The sequence below is a fragment of the Barbus barbus genome, assembly GCF_936440315.1.
Source record: "Barbus barbus genome assembly, chromosome: 40".
NCBI classification, from domain to species: domain Eukaryota; kingdom Metazoa; phylum Chordata; class Actinopteri; order Cypriniformes; family Cyprinidae; genus Barbus; species Barbus barbus.
This window is the reverse complement of record NC_136718.1, coordinates 26,729,300-26,744,927: the sequence shown is the minus strand read 5'-3', so window position 1 is coordinate 26,744,927 and position 15,628 is coordinate 26,729,300. Positions and strand designations below refer to the sequence as shown.

The 15,628-nt window shown below is 36.3% G+C and overlaps 2 protein-coding genes across 3 annotated transcripts in view; both read right to left on the bottom strand.

Moving 5' to 3' along the window:
- Window positions 1-15,628, bottom strand: part of LOC306859227 (coiled-coil domain-containing protein 171-like) — a 472,225-nt gene that overhangs the window by 154,168 nt on the left and 302,429 nt on the right. The window lies entirely within an intron of this gene.
- Window positions 1,823-15,572, bottom strand: st8sia7.2 (ST8 alpha-N-acetyl-neuraminide alpha-2,8-sialyltransferase 7.2). Of its 2 annotated transcripts, XM_079400217.1 has the most exons (7): window positions 15,402-15,542; window positions 10,333-10,413; window positions 7,646-7,732; window positions 7,130-7,274; window positions 6,869-6,981; window positions 2,868-2,951; window positions 1,823-2,716 (listed from the first exon to the last, which is right to left on the bottom strand). In XM_079400217.1, exons 1-7 carry the CDS (start codon window positions 15,506-15,508, stop codon window positions 2,239-2,241), a joined length of 1,095 nt encoding a protein of 364 aa, XP_079256343.1. In that variant the 5' UTR covers window positions 15,509-15,542; the 3' UTR covers window positions 1,823-2,238. The 2 variants fall into 2 exon arrangements, with proteins under 2 accessions (XP_079256343.1, XP_079256344.1); XM_079400218.1 differs by lacking the exon at window positions 10,333-10,413 and having other exon boundaries at window positions 15,402-15,572.

Sequence of the window (15,628 nt, the reverse complement as noted above, 5' to 3'; positions counted from 1 at the left end):
CCAGATATTATAACTTCAAAAGTAACAATCTAACTACATTCAGCTGTCTCACATAAATCAACACAACCTAGAATTCGTAAACTAGGCCACAATGCACTGTATTAATATGAAGGCATTTTCCGTATTTATTTATTTTTACAGGATTTTTATCAATTGATGAAGGCTGAATGATTTTTTTACAGTATAAAAAGTTAAATTTATCCTTACAGTAGTAGCACTGATTTCTGCTGCCAGACTTTCAGAATCCTTCATCACTTGAATTAAGATCATAATCATTTCATTTTAAAGCACAGCCACCACAAAATCAGACTAGATACAATTTAATAGCTATGATACTGTCAAATCTGTGCATATAGCTATGACAGGAAACTGGCATCTAGCAAAAATAAATAAATAAAGCATATTCATAAACCCAAATAGGAAATAAAACAGTTATGGAATAAACATGTGCCCTAAACTCCTGAAATACTTGTGTCTCATATTATAGAGCCGTCACTGCGATCTGGGAAAGAAATCAATTAAACCTGTGTGTGTGGACAGATTCAGATAAGCCCCTTTGTAATCGTTCAATTTAAGGTCAAAACAGTGTAATTTGTGTCATTTAACTACACATTTTGGGGTGGTCATTCGTACCAATTCCTATGAATGTAAAATTTCACAAAACATACAAATTCATACATGCGTACAAATTAGCCACCTTGTAAAATATAGCCTATCGCTACAAATTGTGGTGAGATTGGGTTGGACTGAGTGGATCTCGCTAACGGCGATGAAGCGCGAGTGCCTGAAGCCCAATTAATTTGCATATAAATAATCGAATGTTTAGACTATAGGCCAGGGATCCTCAAATCTAGCCATTCCTGCAGAGTTTAGCTCTAACCCTAATCAAACACACCTGAGCTGCTAATCAGAGTCTTCAGGATCATCAGAGAATCACTTGATCAGGGTTGGAGCTAAACTCTGCAGCAGATTGGACCTCCAGGGAAAGATCTGAGGAACCCTGCTCTAGACCGTAGTCAGTAATCAGGATAGCCTCATTTTGCAAAACAAAAACAAGTCTGTGAGGGACAGAAATACAGTGCATTCAATGAATTGTATTGTACTGTTGTTTAACAACATACCGATTATTCAGCTGACGAAACGTCCTTCTGAAAAGATTTCAGGAAAAGTGTGAGTTGTGAAGATTGTGGCACTGTGAAGTCTGTCCCTCACAGATCGTTTTCATTACTCTCCATAACGTCTGAATTGCCAATCAATAGATTTTAATCAATTTATTAAGGTCTGTGCAAACTGTAATGCTAAATCATTAAATATAGGCCACTAATATACTGCATTTGAATGAGTGAATGAAACCAGTGAGGGGAAATCCTCAAACGTGTCTTAATGCAATAAAAGTGTTTTTAAAAGACCAAACTCAAGTTTGTCTGTACATAGTATGCTTTATTAATAATGTTTACTGAGTTTGTTCACTGTCTTAAAGCATTAAGCCACGTCAAGTGTTTTCCTAACGCGTCATTAAATGTGTTGCGTTTGTGTTATGGCTCATATGTGCTTGTCTGTACATTATTATTAATAGTGTGTTTACTGAATTTGGTCCTTAAAAACACAGTTTTAATGCATTAAACCACGTTAAGCGGTTTTCAAGTTAAGCGTGTCCCTGAGTGAGTAAATAGCAGTGAACACCATTTTCTGCTGATATGAAGCGTGACCCTCTCGTGGTATTTTCTAGCCGGTTGTTCACATCTGTGTCCCTGCAGCACAGAAGCAGTCATCAGTAACACAGGTATATCTGTAGCAATAGACAACAATACATTGTATGGATCAAAATTATACATTTCTCTTTTATGACAAAAATCATTAGGATATTAAGATCATGTTCCATAAAGATATTTTGTTAATTTCCTACCGTAAATATATCAAAACTTATTTGTGGTTAGTAATATGCATTGCTAAGAACTTCATTTGAACAACTTTAAAGGAGATTTTCTCAATATTTAGATTTTTTTGCTCCCTCAGATTCCAGATTTTCAAATAGTTGTATCTCAGACAAATATTGTCCTATCATAACAAACCATACATCAATGGAAATATTATTTATTCAGCTTTCAGATGGTGTATAAATCTCAGTTTTGAAGAATTGACACTTATGACTGGTTTTGTGGTCCTGGGTCATATATTGCTGTGCATTACTGGAGTGCACTCAATGTCCACTATGGTTTCGGACACAAGCAGCACACTTTAGAAGTTTGTGTCTGAGGCGCAGGGCTGCAGGTGCAGTGTTAGCGCCCCCTGGCTGTGAAGCTGCAGAAGCCGCACAAACTCCTCCGGCATTTTATGCATGTAACGGTGCGGACTCGACTTGTCGTAATAATGATACGGAACCGGATTGTTCTGTAGGTCCGTTCCAAACGGCCAGAATCCATAAACATGCACGTGCTCACACAGTTCCAGCGCCGTGTTAATTAACATAAACCCAGATGAGAGGCGAATTGACTTCAGGCCACGCCCCTTCCAGAAACGGTCCAGTGTTCGTAGATAAGTGGGGCTGAAGAACACCACCGGCTGCTGAGGTCTGATTGGGTGGAGGACTTTGAGAGTTTTGATTGACTGACCAGTGCAGAAGGTGTAGGCAAAGGCGGGCATAGCGAGGGATGCGTTTCCGTACACACTGACCCGCTCCAGCAACGGATCCGGATTCTGCGCCATATTTTTGTATCTACAGAAACAGATTCTAATAAAAACTACTGCACTGTTGGGAAAAAAGATCTGTATGCATGTATAAGTGTGTTGCAAATATGACAAAATGTGTGTGTGCGCGTGTGTGTGTGCGTGTGTGTGTGTGCGTGTGTGTGTGTGTGGACACTGACTCTCTCTGGATCTGACTGGGGTTGATGGTTATCAGATCCGTCTTCAGCCCAACATCACTGTCATTAATGTAAGCCAAATTAAACCTGAAATAGATTTTAAAAAAACTTTGATTTGACTATTGTACAAAACAGGTGCCACTTCCATCTTGTAAAAGTTAAATCTGCATGAAATTAAACATAAATGGCTTAATGCAACTTAAAATTTGTATATGTTGGGTTGTTACATTTAGCAGGTCATGACCTTTCCATGTGTTCATTAGAAAGAGAAGTTGATGCTGATGTTTATACAAACATCCCAGTTTCAATAATCAGTTTACTATATAAAACCATAATAGCGTTTCACAAAAAGCTGTCATTTAACTACTAAAACTTAACAATACTGCTAAAGCATTTATTCATTTCAGTTCATTTTCACATTTACTAATATATTATTAATAGCATTAATAGCATTATATTTGCAGTACAGCCATGAAATTTTAAATAAAATTAAAAACTCAGCCTGCCAAGAACAGCAGGATTGCTAGAGTTTTCCTATAGTAGCGTCCTGGTTGTTTGTATAGTATTTCTATTGTGATGTTCTTGTAGAGAGCACTGCTTGTGCCCCTGCTGTCGTCTTCTCCTGTACCCATGCAGATCATCCTCAGATACAGGTACATATCTCACATCTACTACATCATGCACATAGGGTTTCTGCAGGTTTGTAAGTTTTAAAATCTCTTCATTTACCCTTATACAAATTAATGGCTTAAGACAGTTTTAAATCAGAGCAGAAGGTCTTAAATTCATAAAATTGTCATTAAATGTTGGATGCAAAGCAAAAAGTGAATGAATCTCTTCCTCTGTATTCTGTTGTTTTCCAAAACAAATATCAAACATCTTTCTATCAAGATATGTTTATTTCAGATGCAAATGTACATGAAGTCTTGAAAAATGTAATAAAATTAAATGAGTTTAATCTTAAAACAATAACAACTATCTGTCAATGAGTTATCAAGACTTCCCTTTAAATTAAGGTCACTTTTCTGCCAAATGGCAGATATTAATTCTTGTTTTAATCACAAAATCACTTCAAGCAAGACTTTGTATTTCATGTAATTTTGTATTTCCAGTAAATGTATCTTTATTTAAGAATCTTTAGGCATTTGCACGGGAAAACAAGACAAAAATACTGATGAAGAACATCACTTTCTTTTGCAGCATGATCTGATGCTACAATAAAAGATATTTCCATATTATAGTGTCTGGGGCTCAAATTAATTGATAAATTATGAATATCTGTTAAGCTGTATTTTCAAACTGTAGTTAATAAAACTCATTGTGCTTCTCTCCAGACATTTACTTTCTGCAGAACATATGTGTTTTTCCTCATTTGTTACTCAAATTTGATTTACTTGGTCTTAAAAAGGTCTTAACTTTACCTTCATGAAACCTGCAGAAACTCTGTTTTCTTACACATTAAACTAAATATTCAGCTTGTTGCAGACACCACTGGTACACTGGCTGTGCCCTCGCTGTTTCCATGTCATGGTTCCCATGTGCAGCCTATATCAGAATTTTCAGAATGCAGAAATTCATTCATATTTTCCTCCTCTGTATAGGAACTACATACATATGCCACCTCTGCCTACACTGGCCTCACCTGCAGCCCGTACTGGACCTGTGAAGACTGCTGGCAGGGTGTTTGTACTGGACCACAAGCGTGAAGCCCACTAACAACTTGCTTAATAAACACCGTGGGAAGAAGGACATCCTCAGGAGTATGCAGCAATGGTCCACAATTCCTCTACTGATCCAAACAGCATGCTCCATTTAACCACAAAACTGCACATTTCACAGTATGTCAAGCACCTACTGAACACCAGATCTTCATTAAACAACTCCAGAGAAAGGTCTTTAAAGCGGGTAGTAACACAACCAGTGGTAACAGTGAAGCCTGCGGATGTAAACCCACCAGCACCTGCTCTGATCACACTCCTAACTCACGAGACCATTGAGACAATTGTATTATGGAGTGGCAGCAGCAGCTTGAGCAGGAGAAGAAGAAACAAACAAAGACTTGTCTTGCTTGTGGACAGCCAAAGATGGTTTCTCTATCCACTTTTTTCTTAATCAGCAAGGCCCTGTCAGGTACTTCTACTGTTCCACAAAGGTAATGCTTACAGTGATGAAGGACTAACAAACCCTGGAATGCCATTCCAAGACGTTATGGAAATGTAGTTCTTTGTAGTGAACTTGAGGACACAAAGAGACGGGTGGAGGAGAAAGGGCAGCAAAAATGCAAAAGGCCTGAGACTGGACACGTTGGACGGTTGTGCAGATTTTGGAAAATGGAACTGAAGCAGGGTCCAAACAGTCCTCACATACACACAGGCTTTCCTATGGTGTAGCAAATAAAATATGTTTATTCCCCTCCATTTACCCAACCTCAGGGCTTCAGAAAGAGATGACCGGGAGAGAGATTAAAGAGTCTGCATTTTACCAGATGGAAAAACAGAGATGGCTGGCAGAAAAAAAATATTTCTTAATATTTTGGCCCTTAGAAATATTTAACTCATGTATATACTGTATAGTTTGATTTGTTTATTTTTCAGTGTGAGATTGTAATATGTTTATATTGTTGGAAATTAATTTTCTTTCTACATTATTTTGGATCAATATTTTCTAATCTTGTTAGTAAATATCAAAATGTACTAATTACTAAAAAGTGCTTAAAGCATTTAATTAACAACTGAAATGTACAAATTGCTTCATGAGTGCTGTGTTCTACTTCATAGCACTTATATTTTACCGTTTCTATGGTTTCAGAAACACTACTTAAATGCTCATTTAACATAAGTTCGATTCAATTCAACTCAAGTTTATTTGTGCAGCGCTTTTTATGATACAAATCATTGCAAAGCAGCTCTACAGAAAATTAAGTTTCCACATATTTATATATTGCAGAACCTTAATATATTTAACTTATGGCAAAATTTTGTAATTCTATATGCTGTCTGAGCGTTGGCATCCTCTGAGGTCCGAAGTGCATCTTATATTATTCCATCACTCAATCAATACTTATTTATTACTAAGTTAGAGTTAAATTTAAATGCCTCTAATTTACATTTCAAAAGCCATTTAATATACCATTCATGTTTTTAATAACCATGGAATGTTATACTACTATTATTTTACTGTTTATGTTAATATTAATAATTTATTCATAATACTTTGCTTTGTAATCCAAAAAGGCAAGACACAAATTTAGTTTTTTATAATTTAGTTTTATAAAAAGCACAAAGCTGTGTGAAATAATGGTTTAGACCATTAATAGTAAATAAAAAATAAATGCATGAAAAAATCTGATTGGCTGTGACATCATTTCCACTCTTTGGCCAGCTGTTGAAATGCTTTAGTCTGATTGGCTGTCAGTGTATTACAACTATCCACGGCTGGCCCTAACAAGGAGTCTAAAGGCCACGGCCCCTAGCGTCAGTCGCCAGAGCGCCTCTTTTTGAGATCAGGGGAGTGAGGTTTACACGCACCAGCACTTACTTGCCTACGTCTGTTACACATTGATCTGTCGGCATCTTTTTCAGCGCTGTATCTTCAGCATCTGTTTTATTAGGCAAACTAGTTAAACATTCATGAGAGAATCTGCTCATTAAGACTTGTTTGTCTTATACTGTATTCATCAGTGGTAGCTCAGCCGAGTGAAGATAGTACAGCTCCTCAGCAGATAAGAGAAGGTTTAAGAGTGTAACTATAACACACTAAAACCATAAATGGTTTAAACTATTCAGACCGCAGGTGTTTCAGTGTTTCAGAGATACTGTGTGAGAAACAACTGAAAGCTCATCAGCTGAATTCTGTTGTAATAGATAGAGTTCAATGTCTCTGTGGATGAGCCTCGGGTTCCTCTTTCAATGTGCGTCTATGGGATTTTCTGGTCCACTGAAATCACTCTGTTAGAGCACATAATTGTGGTCAGTGAGGAGCAAGGCATGATGGGATGTGTTTACCGTATGACGAAGTCTGCGCTGTCAATCTCACGTCCACAGCTGCTGTTCTTCAGAATCCCACCACTGCCGACCACAGCACACCGACCCAGACGACGACCGCTCCAGGGGACATCCTGCACACACACACACACACACACACACACACACATAAACCCTGGTAAGTACATATGTACTCTTGACTGTCACTTTTATCTATTTAACACATCCTTGCTTAATGGAAGTATTCAAAAAAATAAAACATAAATTTGAACACACACACACCTCAGGCAGCATGCTGTGAACGACTGCATTCATTTTGTATGTTTTAATTGTGCTCGTCTCATACGGGATGGTCTGATCGATGGCTGTGTTTCGTTTGGTGAGGAATAACGATCCTGTGGCGTTACAGCAAAACTGCAGCCTCATTCTGTCATAAACACACACACAGTTTCTTATGAAAAGTTTGAGGACTCATTCCACAAGCATTCAGCTCTCAATGAACCCTAGCTATAAGAATGACGTTAAACATTATAAGATTACTGCTGCTGAACTTTGAGACACGCAGAACCACAATGACGGATGTGAGCAATGACAAAAGACAATTACTCAGAAATATTCCAGGTGTTTTCCTTCTTTTCTCCAATTGAAATACTGCGAACTAAACATGTTTTCTTGGGAACACTGTTTCAGCTGGGAATCGGTTTCCCTCTTGTTAAAATCCATTGAACTAACAAAAGCTGGCACAAGCATTCATTAATGAGACACAAACATGTTAACTGGAGATGAGGACACACACACCTGTTTATCTCCTGCTCGGTCGTGTTCGGTTTGTACGGACACTTTAAGAAATCGCTGAGTTCCTTGGGGAAACTCTTCATGTCTAGTCTGTATTGGAATAGAAATGTTTAAAAGAACATTGTCATCATTTATTCTCCCTCAGATGGGTTTGTAATGTTCATGAGTAAATGTACATGAGAAAATTAATCATGGTTTTATTATAATAAAAGGGTAGTGACCATGATTTTTGGTGGATTACCATTTGTATAACCACAGTTTTGCTACATATGCCATGGTTAAACGATGGTTAGTGTAGTAAAATCATGGTTAATTTGTGGTTTTATCTGTAGTTAAATCGTGGTTAATAAAAGTGAGTTCTGAGGACTTGTCAGGCAGCTCTTTTCCATACAAGGACAATTCATACTCTCTGATATCATAACAGTACTTCATATGACAATAAATAATTAACCAAAATGAAACATCAAGATTGAAGTCTTGAAAAGGCTTGAAGTCGGATTGAAAACCGGAACTCGTGATATACACAGTTAATGATAGGCTACTAAACAGATCTAAACCTGTTGGGCAAATGTTTGCTGAGACTTGTGCGTCAGGTACAATAAAATATCTTCTGACAATGAGGAACAAATCAAAACACTCGATCATTTACAAAGAGAAGCTTCATTGAACATTTGGAGAAAATTGAAATAGATAACCCTGCTAAAAAAAACAACAACAGAAGCCCAATAGAAACCATCACAGATATTCCAGTGGGTTCCATTAAAATACCATTATAAACCATTATTTTTTTCCAGTAAAACCATTACAAAATTCCTTTTTGTAGTGTGTTTTGGGCTTTTTTCCAAATAGAATCCATCACATACCAGTAGACATCGTTATAGTTTCCATTAAAACCAATACAATTCCCATCAGAACCATTAAATCCATTACATTTTCTATTGTGTTTTGGGCAGGGGTCTGTTGTTTTTTTCAGCAGGGGAAAGAAAGAAAGAAAGAAAGAAAGAAAGAAAGAAAGAAAGAAAGAAAGAAAGAAAGAAACGTATAGTTTATGCATTTTATGAAGGCGTGGTCATCCGCTTTGTTATTTTAGCTGTAAAAAAACCACCTGCAAATTAAGAAACAACTTCTTCAATGTGACAACACATGCTACAAATGCTCACAACACAAATACAAAAACGTACTGCAAATACTCACAGCACAACCAAACAAAGAAACGCGCTGCAAATTAAATTCTTTATTTGTTTGTGTTGTTAACATGTGCAGCACCTGCTGTCAATCTGATGAAGATGTTTTCTTTATTTGCTGGTGCTGCTTATATTTGCATGTGTTTTCTGAAGTTGCAGCGCGTTGAGCTCTCTCTGGCACCATAGAAAACAGATAGAATACAAAAAAAGAATAGAGCATGCTACTGTTAGAGGCCCTTTTTTGCTTTTTGTTAATTGTATAAAAATAAATAGAAAATAAATAGAATACAAAAATAATAGTGTTAGTTTTTTTAAGAAAACAAGCAGTTAGTAAATGAATAGAGTGCCTAAAAGGGGTAAGTTTTTTAAAATAATAGAATTAGAATATAGAGTAGCTACTAGATAATAAAGATTAAAATAAAGATAAAATGTATGAATAATAATAATATATGAATGAACTCTGTATCCATCCAGTAATCATAAACGGTTGCAACTGGTTTTCGATACAACGCCTTCACTATCGAATACTCCATGTGGCTAGATTATATGTATTTGCTAATCTCAATACTGTTACTCATATATGCTATACTAATATATAGTAACTGAGTAAAAGTAACAGGAGTGAGTAGTGCCATCAGATTTATAAAAAATAAGGGCTACATCCATATTAATCTAGATAAATTTGAAAATGCATCTTTTTCTCAAAGTTTTGGCCTTCTATCTACACTGAGACAATGCTTTTGCCCAGAGAAAACCTATGGTTGCTCATGCATTGATATTTTAATAATCTTTTTGACCCTGAAACCAACCATTTCTTTAAAAATAAACACCTGCCTGATGGGGAAATTAAGGAATTTTTTGACATATTTTTAAACATGCTTTTTAAAAGACGTTAGAGTTTTGGTAACAGGACAGAAAAATGAATCCATCTTCCACTTAAAAATTGTGTAAAATAAAATAAATAAAGTTGAGATGGACCAATACAGCTTTCGTGTATTACTAGATTTTTAAGAGTTTTGATAGCAAATGGCACCCTTTAACGCCTTATTCCTGGAGCGTCATCTGCTGAGCGTCGAGCAATCGAGCGACTCATATATATTGCACTTATAAATGTATAAGTGTATACTGTCATGAACTTTTATGATAATTTATGGTATTTATGGAGTTTTACAGCATCCTTCCCTTTTACAGCATGGAAAAGCGCAAATAGGGAGCGCTGGTTGACTCTGGCTCTAACCCGATCTCATTAAAGTGCGTTTCAATGGCACGATTTTCTATTTCTATTTGGCGTACTATTTATACGCAGAAATTGACTTTGGCGTGCATATGATACGCAATGGGCAGGATTAGGGTGCGAATGTAGGCTAGGTCTATGCCAGTTAATAGGCGTATCATATGCACGCCAACAAAACTGCGTATCTGCATGTCAAACAAGTGCAAAATACCAAAATAAAATCGTGTGATTGATTCGCATTTTCATGAGACCGGGCTCTGACTCTTGCGCACCTTTTGACGGACGTGATGACGGAGAACTTGCGTCTGAGTTTAGCGCAGCGCAGCCGCTGAAGCGCGTCCGTCATCGCCTCTCTGAAAGAGAGAGAGAGAGAGAGAAAACAGAGAATTCAGATTCTTCTTCTTAGATGACAGTTATCTCACACACACACCTCTTTACCACAGTACCTCCGAGTAAATCAGGTGGTCCGGACCAAATCCTATGTTGATTTTCTTTTTTTAGTGTTTAACTGTCTATTTACACAAAATGCAAATAGCCCGCCTTGTTGGCAAAAGCTTACACTAACTCCGCCCACCAACGTGTGATTGGGATAGTCAGCATTGCAAAAAGACACTCATTTAGCATCAGTTTCAGTGGCGTAGATGGTGGCATGCCCTTGAGATCGACCCGAGTTCGAAACCGCCTTATGCCGAACTTTTTTTTCTCCCTTTTCAAATCTCATATCGCATCGGAAAGGCATTTATTTACAATAAAAATGAAGGAAATAATCAAAAAGTTGAAAAGCTATCGGGTAGGTGTAGGGGCTTTATTGTTCCAATAAGGTGGCATCCATTTAATAGCCTAATTTGAATTACAACTATAATTTACACTCAATATGTTATTATTGGGTACTGTTTTATAATTATACCGAGGTGCTGATAATTGCCACTATCTGCAATAAGTAGAATAAATAGCAGAAAATCTTGGTGTAAACATGGTGTAAATAGAATCTATAGCTATATGCACTTAGTGTAAATAGCCTGCCGTTTTTATTTATTTATTTATTTTGGTACGGTTAGTTTTCACACTGCCCTTTTTGCAAGTGAACCAGTAATTGTAAACAAAACCACACGTGTGCTAAGGTCATCCATTCATCGGACAGAAATTCTCAAGCAGGGAAAACAGCAAGTGCAACACGGGCTAATCATGGAGATCTTTCGTAGTGCAGTTTTTATTCTTTTACTGATTTGGTGTTATCAGATAGGCCTACTAGATGAAGAAACTCATGAGCATCATATGAGACAATGTTATACGATGTTATTACGACTTGCCGAAGATAAAATCTATAGATATAAAGCATACCACAATGTTAGTTACATTTAACCTGAATAGATGTGCATTAGGACATCAGTGGAAACCAATTAAATACGCCGTAATTGTTGCTCATAAAGGTAAGAATACTGTAAAGGGTCTGTTTTTATTTGTGTGCACTCGCAATATCAACAAAAAACAGGAGCGCTTCATGAAAATGCACAGAAACTCAGCGAATATTTTCCTTACAGACATGATGAATATATCTATAGAACGCTTTAAATGACTACAAAACGAAATAATACAAATCCAAAGCAAAAACTCTTTCATTATGTGGCTCGTTCTAGAATTCTGGGTACATTTCAAGCTGAGAAAGAAAACAAAAAAATAGGATTTTTATTTTCATATAACACACTTTAAATGTAATATTTTCTATATTTGCTGATCTTAAACTTGTAAGATTTTAAATATTTATTCTGAGTATTCAATACTAACAGAAAAATCTGTCAACTCTGTTGTAGACAAATCGAGTCAAACATATACAGTTAACAAATGTAACAATTTAAAACCCTGTCCTGCCTAAAGAACATCTGTCTCTTAATCCATTCATTTAACATTAAACCTACGAAATATATACACTTTTTGTTTTAGAGTAAAAATATCAACCTGTTTAACTGAAAAGTTGCCAACATGGTGTGTATTTTCTCTAAATAGCTTTAAAAATGAATGAAATTCTTTAAATTTTCATGTAGCAGTAGTACTATTAGGCTAATTAGCTTCTAAGCAATTTGTTAACAATAAAACACATATAATTATCATTTTTAAAGCAAAACTTTAAACAGAGTTGACATTGATGTAACGGAGTTGACCACCTGTAGTTAAAAGACCAAAAACAGCAACATTTTCTGCCAGATTCTGAAACAGAAACCATTTTAAATGTAACAACTATATGATTTGATCAAATACATGTGAATTATAGATCTTTCATGTAATTGTAAATTAACTGCATGTGTCTCATGCTTTACAGATCTGGAAAATAAAAGGCATGCAAATCAGTTACTGGCCATTTCTGCCCATATGTCTTTATTTAGTGTTTAAATGTGCACTACGCAAGCTTTTATAGACAAAGAGCTCTTGATTCAAGGAATAGCAGTTTGCAAGAATTTTAGATTTACTTTGAAGCCATATGTTTGCATTAGTATTCTTAAACATTAGAGCAAATCATTTATTTTGAGTAGTGGTGCTTTTGTCCTTTAGTGCGTCTATCTCTGTCTGTTTCCTGCCTTCCTTATAGCATGTCCCTTGGCTTTCTGCTGCTGAGAGGTTAATTCACCTGTAATTCTATTTCTTTAGCCTGTAATGATATAAAACAAATGCATAATTTACAGTAAAATGACCCAGAATCCAAAAAAAACATAATAATAATGCAAAATGCTTAAATGTGATTAGGAATATTTGACTCATTGTCAACTGTTGTCATTAAACTTTCTAAAAAACTAACAATAACAGAGTTGAGAATGTTTTTGAGTTTTCCACCATTTTATCCTTTAGCTCAAGATGCTAACCTCAAACCAGATACCACATGGCACGTCTAAAACTGAATTTTATGGATTGCCATCATATTATTGTTTTTAAAAAGTGAATGAGAGATTCACTGCAAAATCACAGTAACAGATTTGACAAATAATTAATCTACTATTGGTGTATCCTACATATTTTGTACAAATGAATGAGAGTACAGAATAAAGACAAACATCAATGCCTTCCAAAGACTCCTACCAGAGGAAGTGACATCACTTGGTGCAAGCCACATGTTTTTTCTATGAATGCTTTAAAGATTTGTATGCCTTTTTATAACTGAGGTAACAGAGTTGACCAGGGAGAGACACAAAATGTATTTTTTTTTTATTAATGAAATTACGAATATTCCAAAAATTAGATATTTCATGCAATTGTTTATGTAATGTAATAGAGTAAACACACAAATATGAAAATTAAACTGAATTCAAGCTGAATGCATGAATCAGGAGGCGCAGTCTTCAACTTATTATTATCAAGACAAAGTGTTCCTTAATATACATAAAAGCATTGTTTTTGGTGATAGCTTAATATAAATTGTGTTATTATTCAAAACTGATTCAGAGACATTTTTGTTTTTGAAAAATACCAGAAGGTTTACCTGGGAGACATGTAGCCCGAATTCTAATTACCCAAAGAATCCTTAAAGAGCATTTCTATCAAGACGCTCCAAGAGGAGATGGCCAGTCAGGATCATCCTTTTCATCTTTGGGACACTGACTCAGAAAACACTAGTTTATTCATAAATGATTCAAATATCTCCGTACCTTTTCCCCCAACATCGTAACTTTTGCGGCAAGCTTTAGCCTAATTATCTCGCTGACGTCACTGCTGCGCGCGCAATGGAAGGGAAACTCATCATTTGCATGCATTTTTAAGCATTGTGGTTTAAAAACAAATGATTGAAACGCAAAAAACAGCACGTGCAAGCTGTCTGTTTCTGAGCATGATTTCTTCAATTGGGTCGGATCATATTCACACCTTAAACGAGTTCGTTTGGTTTGGAAGACCCCCTCTTCAGCTGGTCGGTTGTTTGCTCCGCACCCTAGTGCTATGCTTTATTGCCCCCTGCCCAAAACATCCGCTCCAAGAGGGGAAACGAACTAGAGTTTGAATCATTCGAACCAAACATGACAGGTGTGAACCCGGTATCATCTGCTCAAGGAAATTAGACAGGACTGTTTGAATGAATATTGATATTGGAACATTTCCATATCCATATGCAAATTACAACAGAGCTATATTTAACATGACAAAAGCATCACTGCAGGAAACGCAGGGAAAAAGTCAATATTTGCTTACAGAAAGACTAGAATGCAATCAAGATCAAAATCATCGTCATAAAAAAAAGACTAACAAGAGGAATGTGATGTACAGCGGGGGGGGGTTAAACATCTATGGTTTTTGTTTACTTTTACTCTCATTTGAAATGAATTTGCACTTCAAATAAACATGAGGGTACTTGCAGTTGAACTGCAGAGCGACTTTTTTTCTATTTTGCTCTAAACAGAAAATAGTAATAGTCTACTGCAGTTTTGAAGCCTATAACTTTATATGCTCCCAGAATGAATGGTAACACCAACAATGGTCTGCCATTAGATTTATGCATGCAACACTTTTTTGTATTGTGCCACCCTAACATTTTATACTGGCCCCTTTCGGCCACCCTATCAAAAACATCCTGGAAGTCACATTGACTGTAAGAAGAATAAACATATTTACAGTTGTAGTCGGAAATGCAAAACGTGTGCTGTACATGAAGCACGATTTTCTTTGTGTTTAGTGGATCATTTTCATAATATGAGGAACTAAGTTGTTCCTCTTCTAGAGCACCTGAATTCAGGTCAAATGTATTTGTGCTTTATGTTTTTCTTTACAGAGCTAACCCTGGATTTGTATTTTATTTAGTAAATTTTCTTTACAAAATGTTTTGCGATAATTAGGCCTATAATTTACAGAAAGCGCTGTTGTGGCTGTTACATTTATGAGGCTGCTGTTAGAAAGCCACTTCATAAAATAGCCAAAGATGACTGGATACATCCACAAAAACGGGGGAAAAACTCTCGTTTACATTAAATCGGTCCTGACATGATTCTGAGCGCTTTAAGACACTTGTTTAAACTTAGTAAATACATTTGAAAAATGAAATGCGTAATTAGAGAGTTGTGTATCATCATATCAGGCGTTTTAAAATACTGTTTTAAAATACTTCAGAAAAACATTGAGTATCTTGAGTATCATGAATATCTTAACTGACACTCCGTGCGTCTCTTAAACGACAAGAAGAATGATTATCATCATCATATTAGAGTCATGGAAAATGTAAATATACGGCATTCACTTAAATTATGTATCTTTGGTATTCCTTCAAAGCTGAGCACTTATTAAATAACATTTTGAATTTCAGAAGGAAAACCCATCGCAGTGACATGACAGATGACCAGAGAAGAAGCTGAAGAGTTCATGCGCTCACCTGGATGAGTGTGTGTCAGGTGTGTAATACAATATCACACACACACAGTGAGAGATGATCAGGACCGTCAGGAGCCTAAAGATCCACCGGAGAAAAGCCAATTCCATCAGATACACCGGTGCTGGAGGGAGTGTGTGTGTGTGTGCCGGTGATGGAGAACATAAAAATGAGACACACACACACACACGTCAATAACTCCGCCCCTCTCTTCTGATTAAACATATCGC